Source organism: Panthera onca, chromosome B4 (assembly GCF_046562875.1).
Source record: "Panthera onca isolate mPanOnc1 chromosome B4, mPanOnc1 haplotype 2, whole genome shotgun sequence".
Classification (NCBI taxonomy): domain Eukaryota; kingdom Metazoa; phylum Chordata; class Mammalia; order Carnivora; family Felidae; genus Panthera; species Panthera onca.
Genome location: NC_138345.1, coordinates 62,021,549 through 62,036,514, shown reverse-complemented (window position 1 = coordinate 62,036,514; position 14,966 = coordinate 62,021,549). Strand labels below are relative to the sequence as shown.

Genomic DNA, 14,966 nt, shown 5'->3' with positions numbered 1-14,966 from the left:
ATCCGTTCTAAATTCTTGGGATATCATGAGAACGAACAGGAATATTCGCAACTGCACTTAAAGCTATTTGATAAAACAAAAGGAGCCAAGAAACCGAAGACATGTTGATTTTGGGGACAACAACCAAGGAGCATGTGTCTACAATGGTAATAGTTGGTTTTGAAATACCTTTTCTTGGGCGCCTGGGTGCCTCAGTCAGTTAAGCATCTGACTCTTGATTCCGGCTCAGGTCATGATCTCACGGTTCATGAGATGGAGCCTCGTGCCAGACTCTGGACTGACAGTACAGAGCCTGCTTGGGATTCCCTCTTTCTCTCTCTCTCTGCCCCTCCCCTGCTAGTTCTCTCTATCTCGCTCTCTCAATATAAATAAACCTAAAAAAATAATAAAATAACTTTTCTGTTTAATTTTGAAGTATTTTTTAAATGTTTACTTAGGAGAGAGAGCGTGAGACTGTATAAGTGGGGGAGGGGCAGAGAGCTAGGGGTACAGAGGATCTGAAGCAGGCTCTGAGCTGACCGACAGCAGAGAGCCCGACGCGGGGCTTGAACTCATGAACCCTGAGATCATGACCTGAGCTGAAGTCAGATGCTTAAACGACTGGGCCACCCAGGCGCCCCAAAATACCTTTTCTAATTTTTTTTAATGTTTATTTATTTTTCACACAGAGAGAGACAGAGCGTGAGTGGGGAAAAGGAAGAGAGGGAGGGAGACACAGAATCTGAAACAGGCTCCAGGCTCTGAGCTGTCAGCACAGAGCCCGATGTGGGGCTTGAACCCACAAGCTGTGAGATCATGACCTGAGCCGAAGTCGGACGCCCAACCGACTGAGCAACCCAGGCGCCCCCCAAAATACCTTTTCTAATACAACCAAACAGTCCCTCACTTATCTCATCCAGGCACTTCCTGAGTTCAAAGCGGACACTGATGTAACAAACACACATATATATTGTATGATACCCCTTTGGGGACATATAATCAGTTCATGCTCTTTTTTACCAAAGTCTGATTTGCTGCTGGTTGTTCTCAATTTGTTTTTAAAATAGTAAATAAGACAGCATGGGAAAAAAAAGACACTCTATAAATAAAAGTACATTTCTAAAATTAACCAAATGCTCTTCAGTGTACCTAAGATGTTTTGAACCGATAGGGCCTAGATTCTAAACTTCTACTTAAATTGCTGGGTTGCTTGGCTGGCTCAGTAGGTTGAGCATCCGACTCTTGATTTCAGCTCAGTTCACAATCTCGCAGTTCATGAGTTCAAGCCCTGTCAGGCTCCAGGCTGCTAGTGCACAGCCTGTGTGGGATTCTCTTCCTCTCCCTCTCTTTCTGCTCCTCCCCCACTTTCTCTCTCTTTCTCAAAGTAAATAAACTTTAAAAAACTTTAAAAAATAAACTTCTACTTAATTTTGTTTCTAATGTTTATTTTTGAGAGAGAGACAGAGTGAGAACCGGGCAGGGGCAGAGAGAGAGGGAGACACAGAATCCAAAGCAGGCTCCAGGCTCTGAGCTGTCAGCACAGAGCCCCACGCAGGGCTCGGACTCACAAACTGTGAGGTCATGATGAGCCGAAGTTGGACACTTAGCTGACTGAACCACCCAGGCGCCCTGATAAACATCTACTTAAATTCGCTTCAAAAGAAGCAAAAGGCTATTGATTCTCAGAAAGCAACGTACATACAATTTCCTCTAAATATTACTATCTTTTGCGGGGCTTGAGATTTATTGAAGCTTTCTCCTACTCTCAGTAATTTCACGACTGATGTATTTACCAAGTGAAAGAGCAAGAGGAATGTGCATCTTTCCTCCTAGGTTTCTTACGCAACAAGCAGGGCAAGACAATGGTGTATCAGGTGAAGCTGTCTGTTGCCTCCTGGTGACGTTCCTTCTCCCCTCTCATCTGAATTATGTTCTTCCCTTGATCATTGCAACTATCATTCTGTATGCACTTGCTTATGTGTCAGTTTCCCCACTTTCTAAGGAGTCCAAGAGAGCAGGGATTTTGTTTCTTCTCCCTGTATCCAGTCCCCTTCTGCTTCCAGGTACCTTATTCAGTCAATGAGGGCTCTCCCCACATGGCAGTCTTGATTGGCCAGTGTGTGTTCTGCATAGTGTTTGGGGAGCTGAGATGGACGATGATAAGAGAGAACGAGTGAACACAGAAGGAGGTGGGTTGTAGGGAGATCGTGGGAAGGGAAGAAAGGAGACGGATTTGTAGAGTAGGAAGCAAAATTGGGAGTTAAAAATTCCAGTTGGCAGTGATGAAAAGTGTTGAAGAGCTGAAAGGCTAAACGTCAACCAACTTCAACTTGGCAGAGTTGGCTTCAGAGTAAATGTAAACTTTTTACTGGGGAGACGGATATATCTGTGCCTAATGCTCCTGGTGAACTGGCCTCCGCATTTCCCTCTAAACTTTTCCTGAGTACCTATTCTGGCCTCCAGTGGTCGGATAATATGAAAAGTATTCATTTTGTTTAGGAAACAGTGTAACCCTGCTCTGGTTTGTATTTAAAGCCCGGTAACATTAAAACTACACAGAATTTGCAGGGATTTTTTTTTTTTTTTTTTGGTCAGCTGCTTAGATGCCATCATAAGGCCATGCAATCCTGACAATAAACCCACAAATATTAAAATTAGTGTTTTCCTTTTCCTTGGAATAAACTTTCTTAGTGTTAACAATGTGTTCTTGGCACCAAGGCAAAACTACTTTCCGACCTCTGACTTCCCTTCATATTTGTCACAGCTGATTGCTGTCAGTGTCTGATCAAAAAGCACATGGCAGATTAGCTGTGCTTCTAGAGGCCAGGTGACTTCAAGAGTGTGATGTTTAGTAGGTACAAATCTATCTGGAACCTGTCATCAAGGAAAGCATCTAGGAATTGAAAGACAAAGTGAGGAGAGTAGGGGAGCAGAGGTGATTTGATGGCTGGAACATGACTGACCCCATGTCCAATGGAGCTGATGAATGAAAAAGCACTCCGAGGCATGATTTCCCAAACTTGCCTGCTCACCGGTAAGACTTATGTGGGGCCTCTGACAGAAGTTCAGATCCCTGGGTACCGTCTTACAACCACTAAATCAGTCTTTAGGGGTGACAGTTTGATAATCTTTGTTTTTAACAAGTGGAGTGGTGAGTCTTAGGGTCAGGCAAAGTGGGAAATCGCCAATTTAAAAGAGCACCGCTCCACAAGTTTAAGACTTGAATGATTTGGTATTAGGTTTCGAAAAGGCATTGCTTCTTGGAGTAAAAATTTCAGTAGAATTGAACTTTAAGAGAATTAAATCCCTGGCACCGGAGACGGAAGCCGTGACAGTTATGGGTGTCCAGATCTGATGGTTGACCCGACAGGCATGTGCAAGCACATGTGTGAAGCAGTTGCCATGTCCTATTGGTTTTTCTCTCCCCAGATACAGGGGTGTTTTTTTCATATCTGTTGCCCCTCTCCAGTCCTAGGACCCCTCTCCTTCCCTCTCCATGGCCAGTGATGGCTCTCCCTGCCTCTGGTGACTGCCCATGTGGACCTATCCCCCTGCCCCCACGACCATATTAATGTGCCTAAAGCCCACTTTCATCAAAGTCTTTTTTTGATTAAAACAAAATGGAACAAATAATCAAAGCCACCCCAGTCCCCCCCCCCCCCCAAACACACACACACGACCCTCCTTCGGTGTATCCCCAGTGCCTACAGAATTAAGTACAATCCTCTACATGGTACTCAAAATCTCAGTATGGCCCCAGACATCTTCCCAGCTTGACCTCTAGCAGCTTCCCTACATGTAACACATGTGCGGCCGAAGTGGACTGACAGCCATATCCCAAACATGCGCCCGGTTTTCCTGCTCCAGTGGCCGTGCCTGGTATGTGCCCTCCTCTTCCAAGTCTGTGTCCTATGCCTGCCTGTGTTTACAGAGCCTTTCTACCTCCGCCAACTCCATCAAACTTAATATGTCCCACTTCCTCTACCACACTCCATATATAATTCTACCCTGTTTTGTCTTGTGTTTTATTACGAGCTCCATGAGAACACGGTCTATATTTTAAGAAAGCACCTTTTAATCTCTTACACTGCCAAATGTGTGGGTGTACCGAAAAGACTGCAGCCATGTGACCAGAATCATGTGGCCATGGAGAAAAATGGTGTCTCTGTGACTTATTAGCTGAGAGACTTCTGAAGAGTTACTTAGCCTTTCTGAGCTTTTGTTCCTTTATTAGTACAGCAGTAATGATAATATCAACCCTAGAATATTGTGGTCAGGAACTGAATGTCTGTTAAAGTGTCTTTACTCAAAATAATTGCTTAGTGATGATTCATAGCTGCCCTTCCCTTCTTAATGCATATTTACTAGACTGTTTTAAGTATGCTATATAAAGCAGTAAATATTTATGGATCCACTTTTCTAGTTCCCGACTCTAGTTATTTCAAGTTGTTATACAGGTGCAAAAATCCTTTTCTTCTGTCTCCCCTACGAGGTGGTAACTTGGCCTGAAAAATATGGAAAGCACCAATCCCAAAGCCCTATCTTTTCTGGTCAGTCATGTGCATTTTTACAATAAACATTCTAAGGGCATCTGGGTGGCTCGGTTGGTTAAGCATCCGACTCTTGATTTCTGCTCAGGTCATGATCTCGTAGTTGGTGAGATCGAGCCCCGCATTAGTGCAGAGCCTGCTTGGGATCTTCTCTCCCCCATTCTCTCTACCTCTCTCTCTGCCCCTTCCTGGGGCTAGCACTCCCTCATGTATACTCTCCCTCTCAAAATAAACAAACTTAAAAAAAATTCTACTTAAGCTGTTATTCTGGAAAACTGGAATTTCATTGGCAATCCCTGATCTAGTCGTGCACATGAGTTTCTAAAGGTAAATACCACCAACTTTAGAAGCTAGAAATATAAAGGCAGGGACATGAGTAAGAATGGTGACACAATCCCATGACCAAGTGCCTGTGGTAGTTGGGACAAGGGCAGAGGACACTGGCAGGTAGGAGAGAGAGAACAGCCCATTGTTTAATGCTGATTAGTGGCCATGTTTGTCATACTAATAAGAAGCATTAACTCCTAATTTCAGTTATTATTCAAATGTGGCTGGGGCGCCTGTGTAGCTCAGTCGGTTAAGCATCTACCTCTTGGTTTCAGCGCAGATCATGATCTCAAGGTCACGAGATACAGCCCCACATTGTCCTCTGTGCTGAGCGTGGAGCCTGCTTAAGATTCTCCCCATCTCCCTCTGCCCCTCCCCTGCTTGCACACACTTGCACCATCTCTCTCTCAAAATAAAGAAACATTTTTTAAAAAGAAGAAAAAGTGGGCTGTCAGAAATAGGGTTAAGATATGGGCATACAGGTGTTTTACACATAGGACTTCACACCCCCAAATATGAGCTTGCTATGGAATTCTGCCATCTATTCTCACGTTTGTCTAAACGAGCAAACAAGCAAACAAACGTCAGCCAGAATAGTGTGAAAATGGTCATCTCATTCCATCAACAAAATTTCATTTCATTCAGCAAATATTTGAGTCCCTACCAAGAGCTGGCAATGAAAGCAAGAAGAAACAAGAGACATTCTCTTCCTTTGCGAAACTCACTGCACAAGAGAGAACACAGATAAATAACCAGCTATTTAGAATAACCCTTGTAAGAGCAATGAAAAAGATGGACACGGGGGACGACGGCAACTCCAGAGGAGGCCGCCTCAGTGCAATGGCTTCCAGGGGAGAGCTCTGATGTCTGAGTAGGAATTAACCAGGGAAGCAGAGGTGCAAGTAGTTTCCAGAAACAGAACCATCACGAGCCAAGGCAGAGAGGTATGAGGGAGAGGACAGACTACTTCAATGTGGCAAGGGAGGGCTGCCGGAGATGACGCTGGAATGTGGTCCTGAATGTAACACTGTGAGTGAATCATGTGCGCTTATGACTTTTCCCTGTTTAAAAAACAAACAAACACACAAACAAAAAAACAAACCTTGGTTCCTTAAGTGCATGCAAAATATACTCTGTGGAGACAAAAGTTATTTCATTTTTAGTTCTGTTTGGCTGCCTAGTTTTAAAAATAATTATACACCTTGGAGAGCATTACATGACAGAGAGACATAAATTTTGTACAAATGTCAATTACAGTTTGATCATAAATCAGGTAGCAATTACCTGCCTTTACCAGGGGATGGATAGTGGGGAAGGATGGAAAGTGCTGAACACCTGAAGTAAATCAACTCCTCTTCTGGGAGATGGATGAGTTTATTCTTGTTTAAAATCTAGGGTTATAGGGGCGCCTGGGTGGCTCAGTCAGTTAAGCGTCCGACTTTGGCTCAGGTCATGATCTCGCGGTCTGTGAGTTCGAGCCCCGCGTTGGGCTCTGTGCTGACTGCTCAGAGCCTGGAGCCTGTTTCAGATCCTGTGTCTCCCTCTCTCTCTGACCCTCCCCCGTTCATGCTCTGTCTCTCTCTGTCTCAAAAATAAATAAACGTTAAAAAAAATTAAAAAAAAAATAAAATCTAGGGGTATAAAGTGTCTGGACACAGCTTGGGAGGGAGGAAGTGCTATGGAGCACCTGGAGGAGCCCCTTTCTGGGGAGGAACTGAATCTCATTCCCTATCTCTTTTCTCTGGCAAACTCTCCGAGACTTTCAGTGCTGCCTCACATCGTGCTGTGATCTGTCAGGGGCCTGGACAGGTCAACAGTGGAGTGGGCCTCTGGAGTCTCAGCAGTCGAGTCTGGAATCAAAGCAGGTCTGCCCCTTTCCTGGGTGCAGCAAATACGTAAGCACCACATTTAACAAGAGACAGCACTGTAGAGGGCAGCTGACTGACAGACAATTCGATTCTGTCCAAAAACACTGGGGGTTTCCACATCTGCTCTCATATACCGACTCTGGGTGTCGGAGCATCTTTTCTCCAGCCATCCCGACAAGCTCTGGACTCAGAAGGTTCCTTTGCACCAGTTAAGCAAATCATCGCTTATTAGTGACTTTAGGTAACCTCCGGGTCCTTTAGATGACTTTCATTCTTCTTTGTCCTGGATATTTTAAAATGACAGGTAAAAATATCTATTCTCAGAGCTGTAGGAGATAAAAATGTTTGCCCTGAAGGGAATGAACTCTTGATTTAGCTAAGCTTCATTTTAAAAAGTATATCTTAAATAGAAATACCAGTATTATATGAAAGTAAAATCTGACAAACTTCACTGTGAAATAGTCTATTTTCTCTGATGTATTACTTTTTTTTGCAGAGTTTGTTTGTTTTGTTTTTTAAACAAGGTAAACTTGGTAAACTGGACAGAATAATGGAGAATGTAATGAAGAATATAAATATATATTCTTTTTTAATGAAGAATATGAAGAATATAAATAATGAAGAATATAAACAGAAAACAAAAATGTACTTATTCTGAGACCATGGTCATGTCCTAAGAAGAAAGTGGTTCCTATTAGCAGGCAAGAAGAGACAAATGCTATTTTTCCTTCTCAATAGGACAATAAGGAAAGTGTATCTGGGCCTAATCGACCAAAAGACGGGCAATTTCTGCCAGATCCGGGAGGATTTCTGCTTACCTATTAGTTCTTTATTAACCGATTAACTGCTATTCAACACTCTAGTGCAACTGCTTCATAGAACTCAATTCATCATCGCTACAAGATGGGCATTGTTGTTAGCCCCACCTCGCAAATGAAGGAACTAAGGCTCAGAGAGGCCAAGGAACCTACCTAAGGTCACACAGATATAAAGCTGCAGAACCCCTGTAGGTCTGACTTTCTTCTGCACTTTCATACTATCTGCTCTACTTATTTTCTCTGGTGACCACACAAGCTCATTAAGAAGTGAGAAACCACCTCTACGGAAAGCATTCCCAAGTGCCTCTTGCAATCCTAAACCACTTAACAAAATTTTTCTGTGGGATTTATCTATGCCTGGCCTTCCTCCCCACCCACCCCCCCCCCCCAACGTCTATACTTCCCCACCCTGGAAATGACAGGAATAGCAGGGACAGGGGAGAGAAAACAAGCACCTTTTCAAAGCATGCAGTTTCAAGGATGACTCACTTCATTACCTCATTAATGAATGACTAGAAAGAAGCAGAGAGAACAGCTATCTGCCCACCTCTTGACCCCCCTCATCTGACCCAACTTACTCCATGGAGTCGATGATTTTTTTTGGCTCCACAGGGCATGGATAGATGACTTCATCGATGTGCTTCAGGTTACAATTTGAAAAGGCCGTAGAGATATGTATGAAGGCTTCAAGCTTTGGCATCTGACTGGCCATAAGCAAGAGCTGCTGGGTGGCAGTGACATTAAGTTGCACGGCATGCCTGCAGAAGGTTAAGCAGAGGGAAGAACAATGAGGCAACCCAGCACCCTGCCTTGCTGGAACTGTATCTACTCCAATAACTTGCATGTCCATCTGAATTTTGTGGCTGCACCAAAGGACCGGGAAGATTGGGCGCCTGGGTGGCTCAGTCAGTTAAGCGTCTGACTTTGGCTCAAATCCTGATCTCACGGTTCGTGGGTTTGAGCCCAATGTCAGGCTCTGTGCTAACAGCTCAGAGCCTGGAGCCTGCTTCAGATTCTGAGTCTCCCTCGCTCTCTTCCCCTCCTCCACTCACGCTTTCTCTCGCTCAAAAATAAATAAAACATAAAACAAAAACAAAAACAAAAACAAAAAAGGACCATGAAGAAAAGTATGGGTCATGGCTACAGTTACGTGATGCCTGGAATGTGTTATATGTTGATTATGCATTCTGTGCACATAAATCCTATTCATGGAAGCATTGTGCATAGTGCATGTAGAGATCACTTGGTTCTAAATCAGCCAGAAGGGGGGAAAATCATAGTCCTATGAATTTGTAAAGGGGCTTCTCAAGCAGCCATTAAAAATATAAAAATACATAAACTGAGCCTTTGACTCAAGAAGCTGGAAAATTCAAATAAATTGTAGGGGAGCAACAGTGAATACAGAATGAGAAAGATACATTTCTCTTGCAAAGGTCTGGGTCAGACATAAAAACTGATGTCAAAATCCTGAATTTTAGCTAACAGAACACAAAGTTCTATACACACAATATGTGGTGACAATGAAATAGTTGATTCTAGAAGTAATATGGCTTATATAATATTAAGAACCCTATTAATCTAAAAAAGAAAAACTAAATGATCCTCTATATGATTTTGAAAAGTTTAAAAAGGACATTCAATATCCATTGCCAATTTATTTTTTAAAAATTCACTAAAAGAAGAATAAAATGATTAAAGTATGTCTATTTCACTTTGCTGACTTGTATCTTGCTTCATGGTGAAAAGTTAGGAACACCCCTTTTAAAGTCAGGGCCAAGAAGGATGCTTACAGTCACTACTACTAACTATTGTTCTGAACTTCCACCTTGTAATAAGAGAGGAAAATAAAATTAACTAACAGATACAAAAATTATAAAGACAGTCACAAAAATTGTGATCAGATTACATAATTGTGTTTCTGGAAAACAAACAAAAAAGCTAAAACAACTATCCTGGGATATGCAATAATTCATTCAGTAAGGTATCTATTTATAAAGTTATGTAAAAGGAAAAAAAAACTGGAGAATATAATGGAAGAAAGGCACACATTCAAAGCTGAACATTTGAAAAATATGTCAGGTGAATAATAAATAAATGGGATATATAAAGAAAATTATAAAACTTCATGGAGGGTCACAAAAATTGAATAAACAATACATTGTTCTTGATAGGAAGAGAAAATGGTTTAAGGATGTTAAGTTTTTCTAAATCAGTTGACATATTCAAGGTAATCCTAATCAAAATCCCAACTTTTTAAGAACTTGGGAAAATTATTCTAAGTTTAATCAAGAAGTATAAGCAGATGAGAATAGCAAGGAAAATTCTATAAAAGGTGAATGATGTGTGTATGCTTGTCTAATAACATAAAAATTACAGTAATAAAATACTGTGGTATTGGAAGAGAAAGCCTAATTAATGGAACAAAATAAAGAGCTCAACAATGGAAATTTAGTATATGAGTTCATTTTAAATAAAGAGTAAAAGCAAATCATTTAATAAATGTTGCTTAAGAAGTAGCCATCTGTTAGAATTTTTCTCAAAAGCTACTCTACATTCACACCCACACCACTTTTCTTTTTATAGAATTTTCTTATTTCTCTTTACAGGCAAATAAACTTTAAATGGGTCAAAGACTTAAACATGAATATGAAGCAATAAAAATTCTAGAAGAAATTATGAATAACTGCATAAATAATAAAAATAGTTGAGGGCAAATGATAAACTGTTAAAATATTTTGGGCCTTCAAATTATGGAAAGAGCCTAAATGTCCATCAACTGATGAATGGATAAAGAAATTGTGGTTTATATACACAATGGAATACTACGTGGCAATGAGAAAAAATGAAATATGGCCTTTTGTAGCAACATGGATGGAACTGGAGAGTGTGATGCTAAGTGAAATAAGCCATACAGAGAAAGACAGATACCATATGGTTTCACTCTTATGTGGATCCTGAGAAACATAACAGAAACCCATGGGGGAGGGGAAGGAAAAAAAAAAAAAAAAAAAAAAGAGGTTAGAGTGGGAGAGAGCCAAAGCATAAGAGACTGTTAAAAACTGAGAACAAACTGAGGGTTGATGGGGGGTGGGAGGGAGGGCAGGGTGGGTGATGGGTATTGAGGAGGGCACCTTTTGGGATGAGCACTGGGTGTTGTATGGAAACCAATTTGACAGTAAATTTCATATATTAAAAAATAAAAAAAAATAAAAAAAAAAAGATATTAGATGAGGAAAAAAAAAAAAAATAATAATAATAATTCTACTCTGTCTTCATATCTACTCCAGAGATAGGTATAGTACTGAAGCTCAGAGCAGTTAAATAACTTATCCAAGGTCACATGGCTAAGTAAGGAGATAATGAAATGTTATTTCTGAACATCAGTGTTGATGATGTCCAAAACTAAGTATCTCACAAACCAAAAATAATAAATGACCTAAAATAAAAAAAAAAAATAAATAAAATAAAATAAAATATTTTGGGCCTTATAAAAGACAAAAAATTAGTATGCTAAGACTTCCAAGAAGTCGTAAAATTGACAAGAGAAAAGTGTTTCAATAGAAAAACAGTCAAAGAACATGAATCGGCATTTCACGAAAGAATAAAATGCCAATCAGCATTTCAACATCTTCAACTTTTCTAATCAAAATATGCAATGGCATTTTCATTGCATTGGCAACATTAAAAATAATTAAAGGATTCTAACACAGTGCTATTCGGGTGTCAGAAATCAGCATTCACGCACACAGGGACAATTACTTCAATCATGCCTTTTTGGAAAACAATTTATCATTAACTGTTCAACGTTAAACATAAACTGTTTCTAACCTGGGCATTATCTGGTACATCTCTAACAATTTTACTTCTGGACATTTACCCAAAGTAAAGCACACAAGGATTTACAAAATGCGAGCACAGAGATGTTCATTGAAGAGTTTTCTATAATAGTGAAAAATTAGAATAATCCAAAAATATCCACTAAAACAGAACTGGTTAAGTATATTATATACACATACAATGGAATGTCATGTAGTCATTTGAAATTACAAAAGAATATTTATTGACAATGAAAGACATCCAAAAGTAGAATTGAGCACATTGCTAAAACATTATCAGTATGATGCCATTATTTTTTGGCAAAGTTGGATATAAATCTATTTTATTATGGATGTGTAAAGTAAAGTTGGAATGGTTATCTCTGGATGGTGAAATTTTTGGAGAAGTTTTACTCCTTTATATTTTTACTTATTAAGAATATATATATATATATATACACACACTTATTTATTTATTTATTTATTTATTTATTTATTTATTTATTTATTTATTTATATTTTAACAGAGACCACGAAGGAACTCACACGCACGTGCATGCGCACACATACGTACACATACAAGCTGTGAGACGAAGAATGTACCTCAGAGGATCATCAAAGCGCACAGTGGCCGCACAGTGGAAGATAATGTTCGTGCAGGAGAGAAGCTCCTGCATGTCCTCCTTGCTGATGGCGAAGTCATTCTGATTGAGATCTGCGTAGATCGCTCTGATCTTCTCATGCACATTTGGACAGACTTCTTTGACCTTTTCAAACAGCTAAAACATAAATATAAATCAAAATGCAGAGAACGGCATCACCGCATTTCCCTGACTTGTTTCAGGGTCATTTCCCAAACCTGGTTTTGTTTGTAATATCACTCAAAGAAGGCATTTACTCAAGAGCCATTTGTTTTACTTCATGCAATTCGGTCAGTATAGTACAATTTCCGCTCCTCTTAATTTGATAAACATAAAAAAAAATCAGTTCTAATTACCAGTAAGGAGTATTTTTTGAACTTTTCCTGCAGGGTGAAGGAAAGGTGAAGTCATCTGTATCCCGCCCCATCCTCTTTTCCCCTACAAGGCAGCTTTGTGTTCATACCTTGGTGATTGTTTCCATTTTGGGCTGGGAAATGTGCTTTTCAGCGCAAAATGACCAGCCTTTACCAAGTACCAGCAAAATCACTGGCCTTTACAAAGGAGGTCTTATGGGCACAAGTTCAAAACAACTTGGTTAACTGGCTCAGATGAACAAGATGTCTCAGCAGCACAAACATAATTAGAAAATAACAAATGAAGCAACTTTGTAATGGGTAAAACAAATGAAACTTTTATATCATCTCATTCTAATATCAATGGCAGTTATTGTCTAGTAAGACAATTACATGAGTCTATGTACTTTTTATGGGATTTTAATTGATTTCTTAATATTCTAATTTATTTATAAAGGGAAAAGGAATGAGCACTGGCAGTTTTAGCTTTTATTACAATTACTCAGATGGAACAGTCTCTCCTTTCCCTTCCACACAGAAGTCCTGAGGTTAAATTGGTCTTTCCCATTTTCTCAGCAAACACAATTTTAATAAAATGGTCTTTGCTTCAACTATTCTGTTAAAATGAAATTTTACTGTAGAATTGGTATGGTATGTGAACAGTGAGGAAAAGTAAGGCTGAATGTTTTAAAAGGTTAGGAGCAGAGAAAATTAGTCTGTGGTTTTAATGATAATACAGTAGCAGAGACTGTCCTCTGTTTTTCTTCAATCCAAAAGAATGTTTTCAGGATCATCTTTGATTCTGAGTAGCAGGTTTCTTCTCTCCATTAGAGATCTACCCTAAGCTTTTTAAATTGAATAGTAAGAAGTTAATCTTAGGCAGTCAGAGGAATCATGTCTCATCTGAATCAGGCAAGACCACGTTCAGTTTTCTAGGTGTGCAAGATGGTTTGGCATTGATCTAGCTGCATTTCAGGGACGAGAGGCAAAAAAACAAAAACAAAAACAAAAACACCAAAAAAAACCCTTCCAGGCTGCTCTGCCATCTTGGTCCCTCCTCAGGCATGACCATGTTCATTTGCCCTTCTGGGAATCCAGTGAAGGTGACCAGGGAAGGAAGTCAAATTCACACACTGGTGTGGCAAGTTAATAAACTCCTGTCTTTGACCTACCGTCTTCCTGCACTGCAGGATCAGCCTTTTCAGTAGGGTGTTAACTACAATTCTGAAAAGAATTTGGAAGTTAAATCACTCCTCAATGCTTTTTCTGACATTGGGATTGATGTGTCTAAGGGACCTTCTCAATAAAAGTCATTCTAGTTCTTCCAGAAAAGTTTTTAACAGCTTTTCTAATCCTGATGAATCATATGCATGTTAAATACTGTTTTTCACAATCAAACGCTTTCCTTCTTATAGTCCATGTTAATCATACAACGAATTGGGTATCTGGGGATAAATTTACCTAAAATTCACACAATCCCCCCCTTTTAAGAAATGGATTTGTAGAAGGCTCTTTTTTGAGTCTACATGACAGATTTCATTCACAAGAAATTTATTCAGGGTTTCTGTGGAGTCTTTGACTTTGGCCTGTGTTGACTTCTGGCTACATAAGAGTATTAGGTGGAAAATGACTTGTGTGTCCATCCTTCCGGCAGTGGGGTTCCTCACACATGATGTAAGCTACCATACATAGATTTTCCTTTGCCTTCACTTTTATGACTTTAAAAGCAGAGAATACTGTTATGCCAATATTGTACTTTCAGACCACCTGTGCAATGTCAAAATACCACATTTACTGCATTATTATTTTAGGAGATAATTACTATTACAGGAGATAGTGTTCCCATCTATATTCTATTTATTAATTTACATTTATGAGAGGGGCATATCTGAGTGAACACAGTGTAATTTATTTTTTAAAACATCTAAGTTTTCTAATCCACATGGGATTTATTATGGTCAATTGGAATAAATCAGTGAATTGGCTGCATCAGTTCAAACCGCAGTGCTAAGTGAGGGTCACATTTTAGGATATCCAGGCCCAAGAATACGACTGGTCTCATCTGGACTCTCACCGTTTTGCTACAGCCTCTAACAAAACAATACTTAAATAGAGTGATGAGATTACAGCCAACTGCCATCCAACAGGTCAGTGCTTTTCATAGTGTTATCCACAAGTGAACTGCATTGAAATCACCAGAATACATGTTAAAAATGCTTATCTCCAGAGCCCATCCCACACGCACTAAATACAAAATGACGGGGGCACACCAGGAGTTTGATTTCACGTCAAGTTCCCTGGCTGACTTTAACTGATCCCAAGAAAAGAACTTCTTCGGCTGGGGCGTTAACATGGATAATTGCTGGTGAACAATAGTGTATGACTCATCTTCCTTTATAATTGTCCAGACCAGTTACAGGGCATCAGTGGTTTTCAACCTGTGTAGGCCTAAGAGAAATCTAGGCACCGGTTAAGAATGACTTCCTTACTCTACGCTCAGAGATCCTGACTCAATAGGTTTGGCATGCAACCCAGGAAGCTGTATTTCTTAACCAGCTCCACCGACAGGTCTGATATCTAGGTACCATACTTGGTGAAAATTAGTTTTGAAAGTT

The 14,966-nt window shown here is 39.9% G+C and overlaps 1 protein-coding gene across 2 annotated transcripts in view; it reads right to left on the bottom strand.

The window, feature by feature from the left end:
* Positions 1-14,966, bottom strand: part of FAR2 (fatty acyl-CoA reductase 2) — a 153,081-nt gene that overhangs the window by 20,284 nt on the left and 117,831 nt on the right. For both annotated transcript variants that reach the window (XM_060658028.3, XM_060658026.3), the window contains 2 exons: positions 11,961-12,136; positions 8,121-8,300 (listed from right to left, as the gene is read on the bottom strand). In XM_060658028.3, the coding sequence (XP_060514011.1) occupies positions 8,121-8,300; positions 11,961-12,136 (356 nt within the window). The remainder of the gene's footprint in view (positions 1-8,120; positions 8,301-11,960; positions 12,137-14,966) is intronic.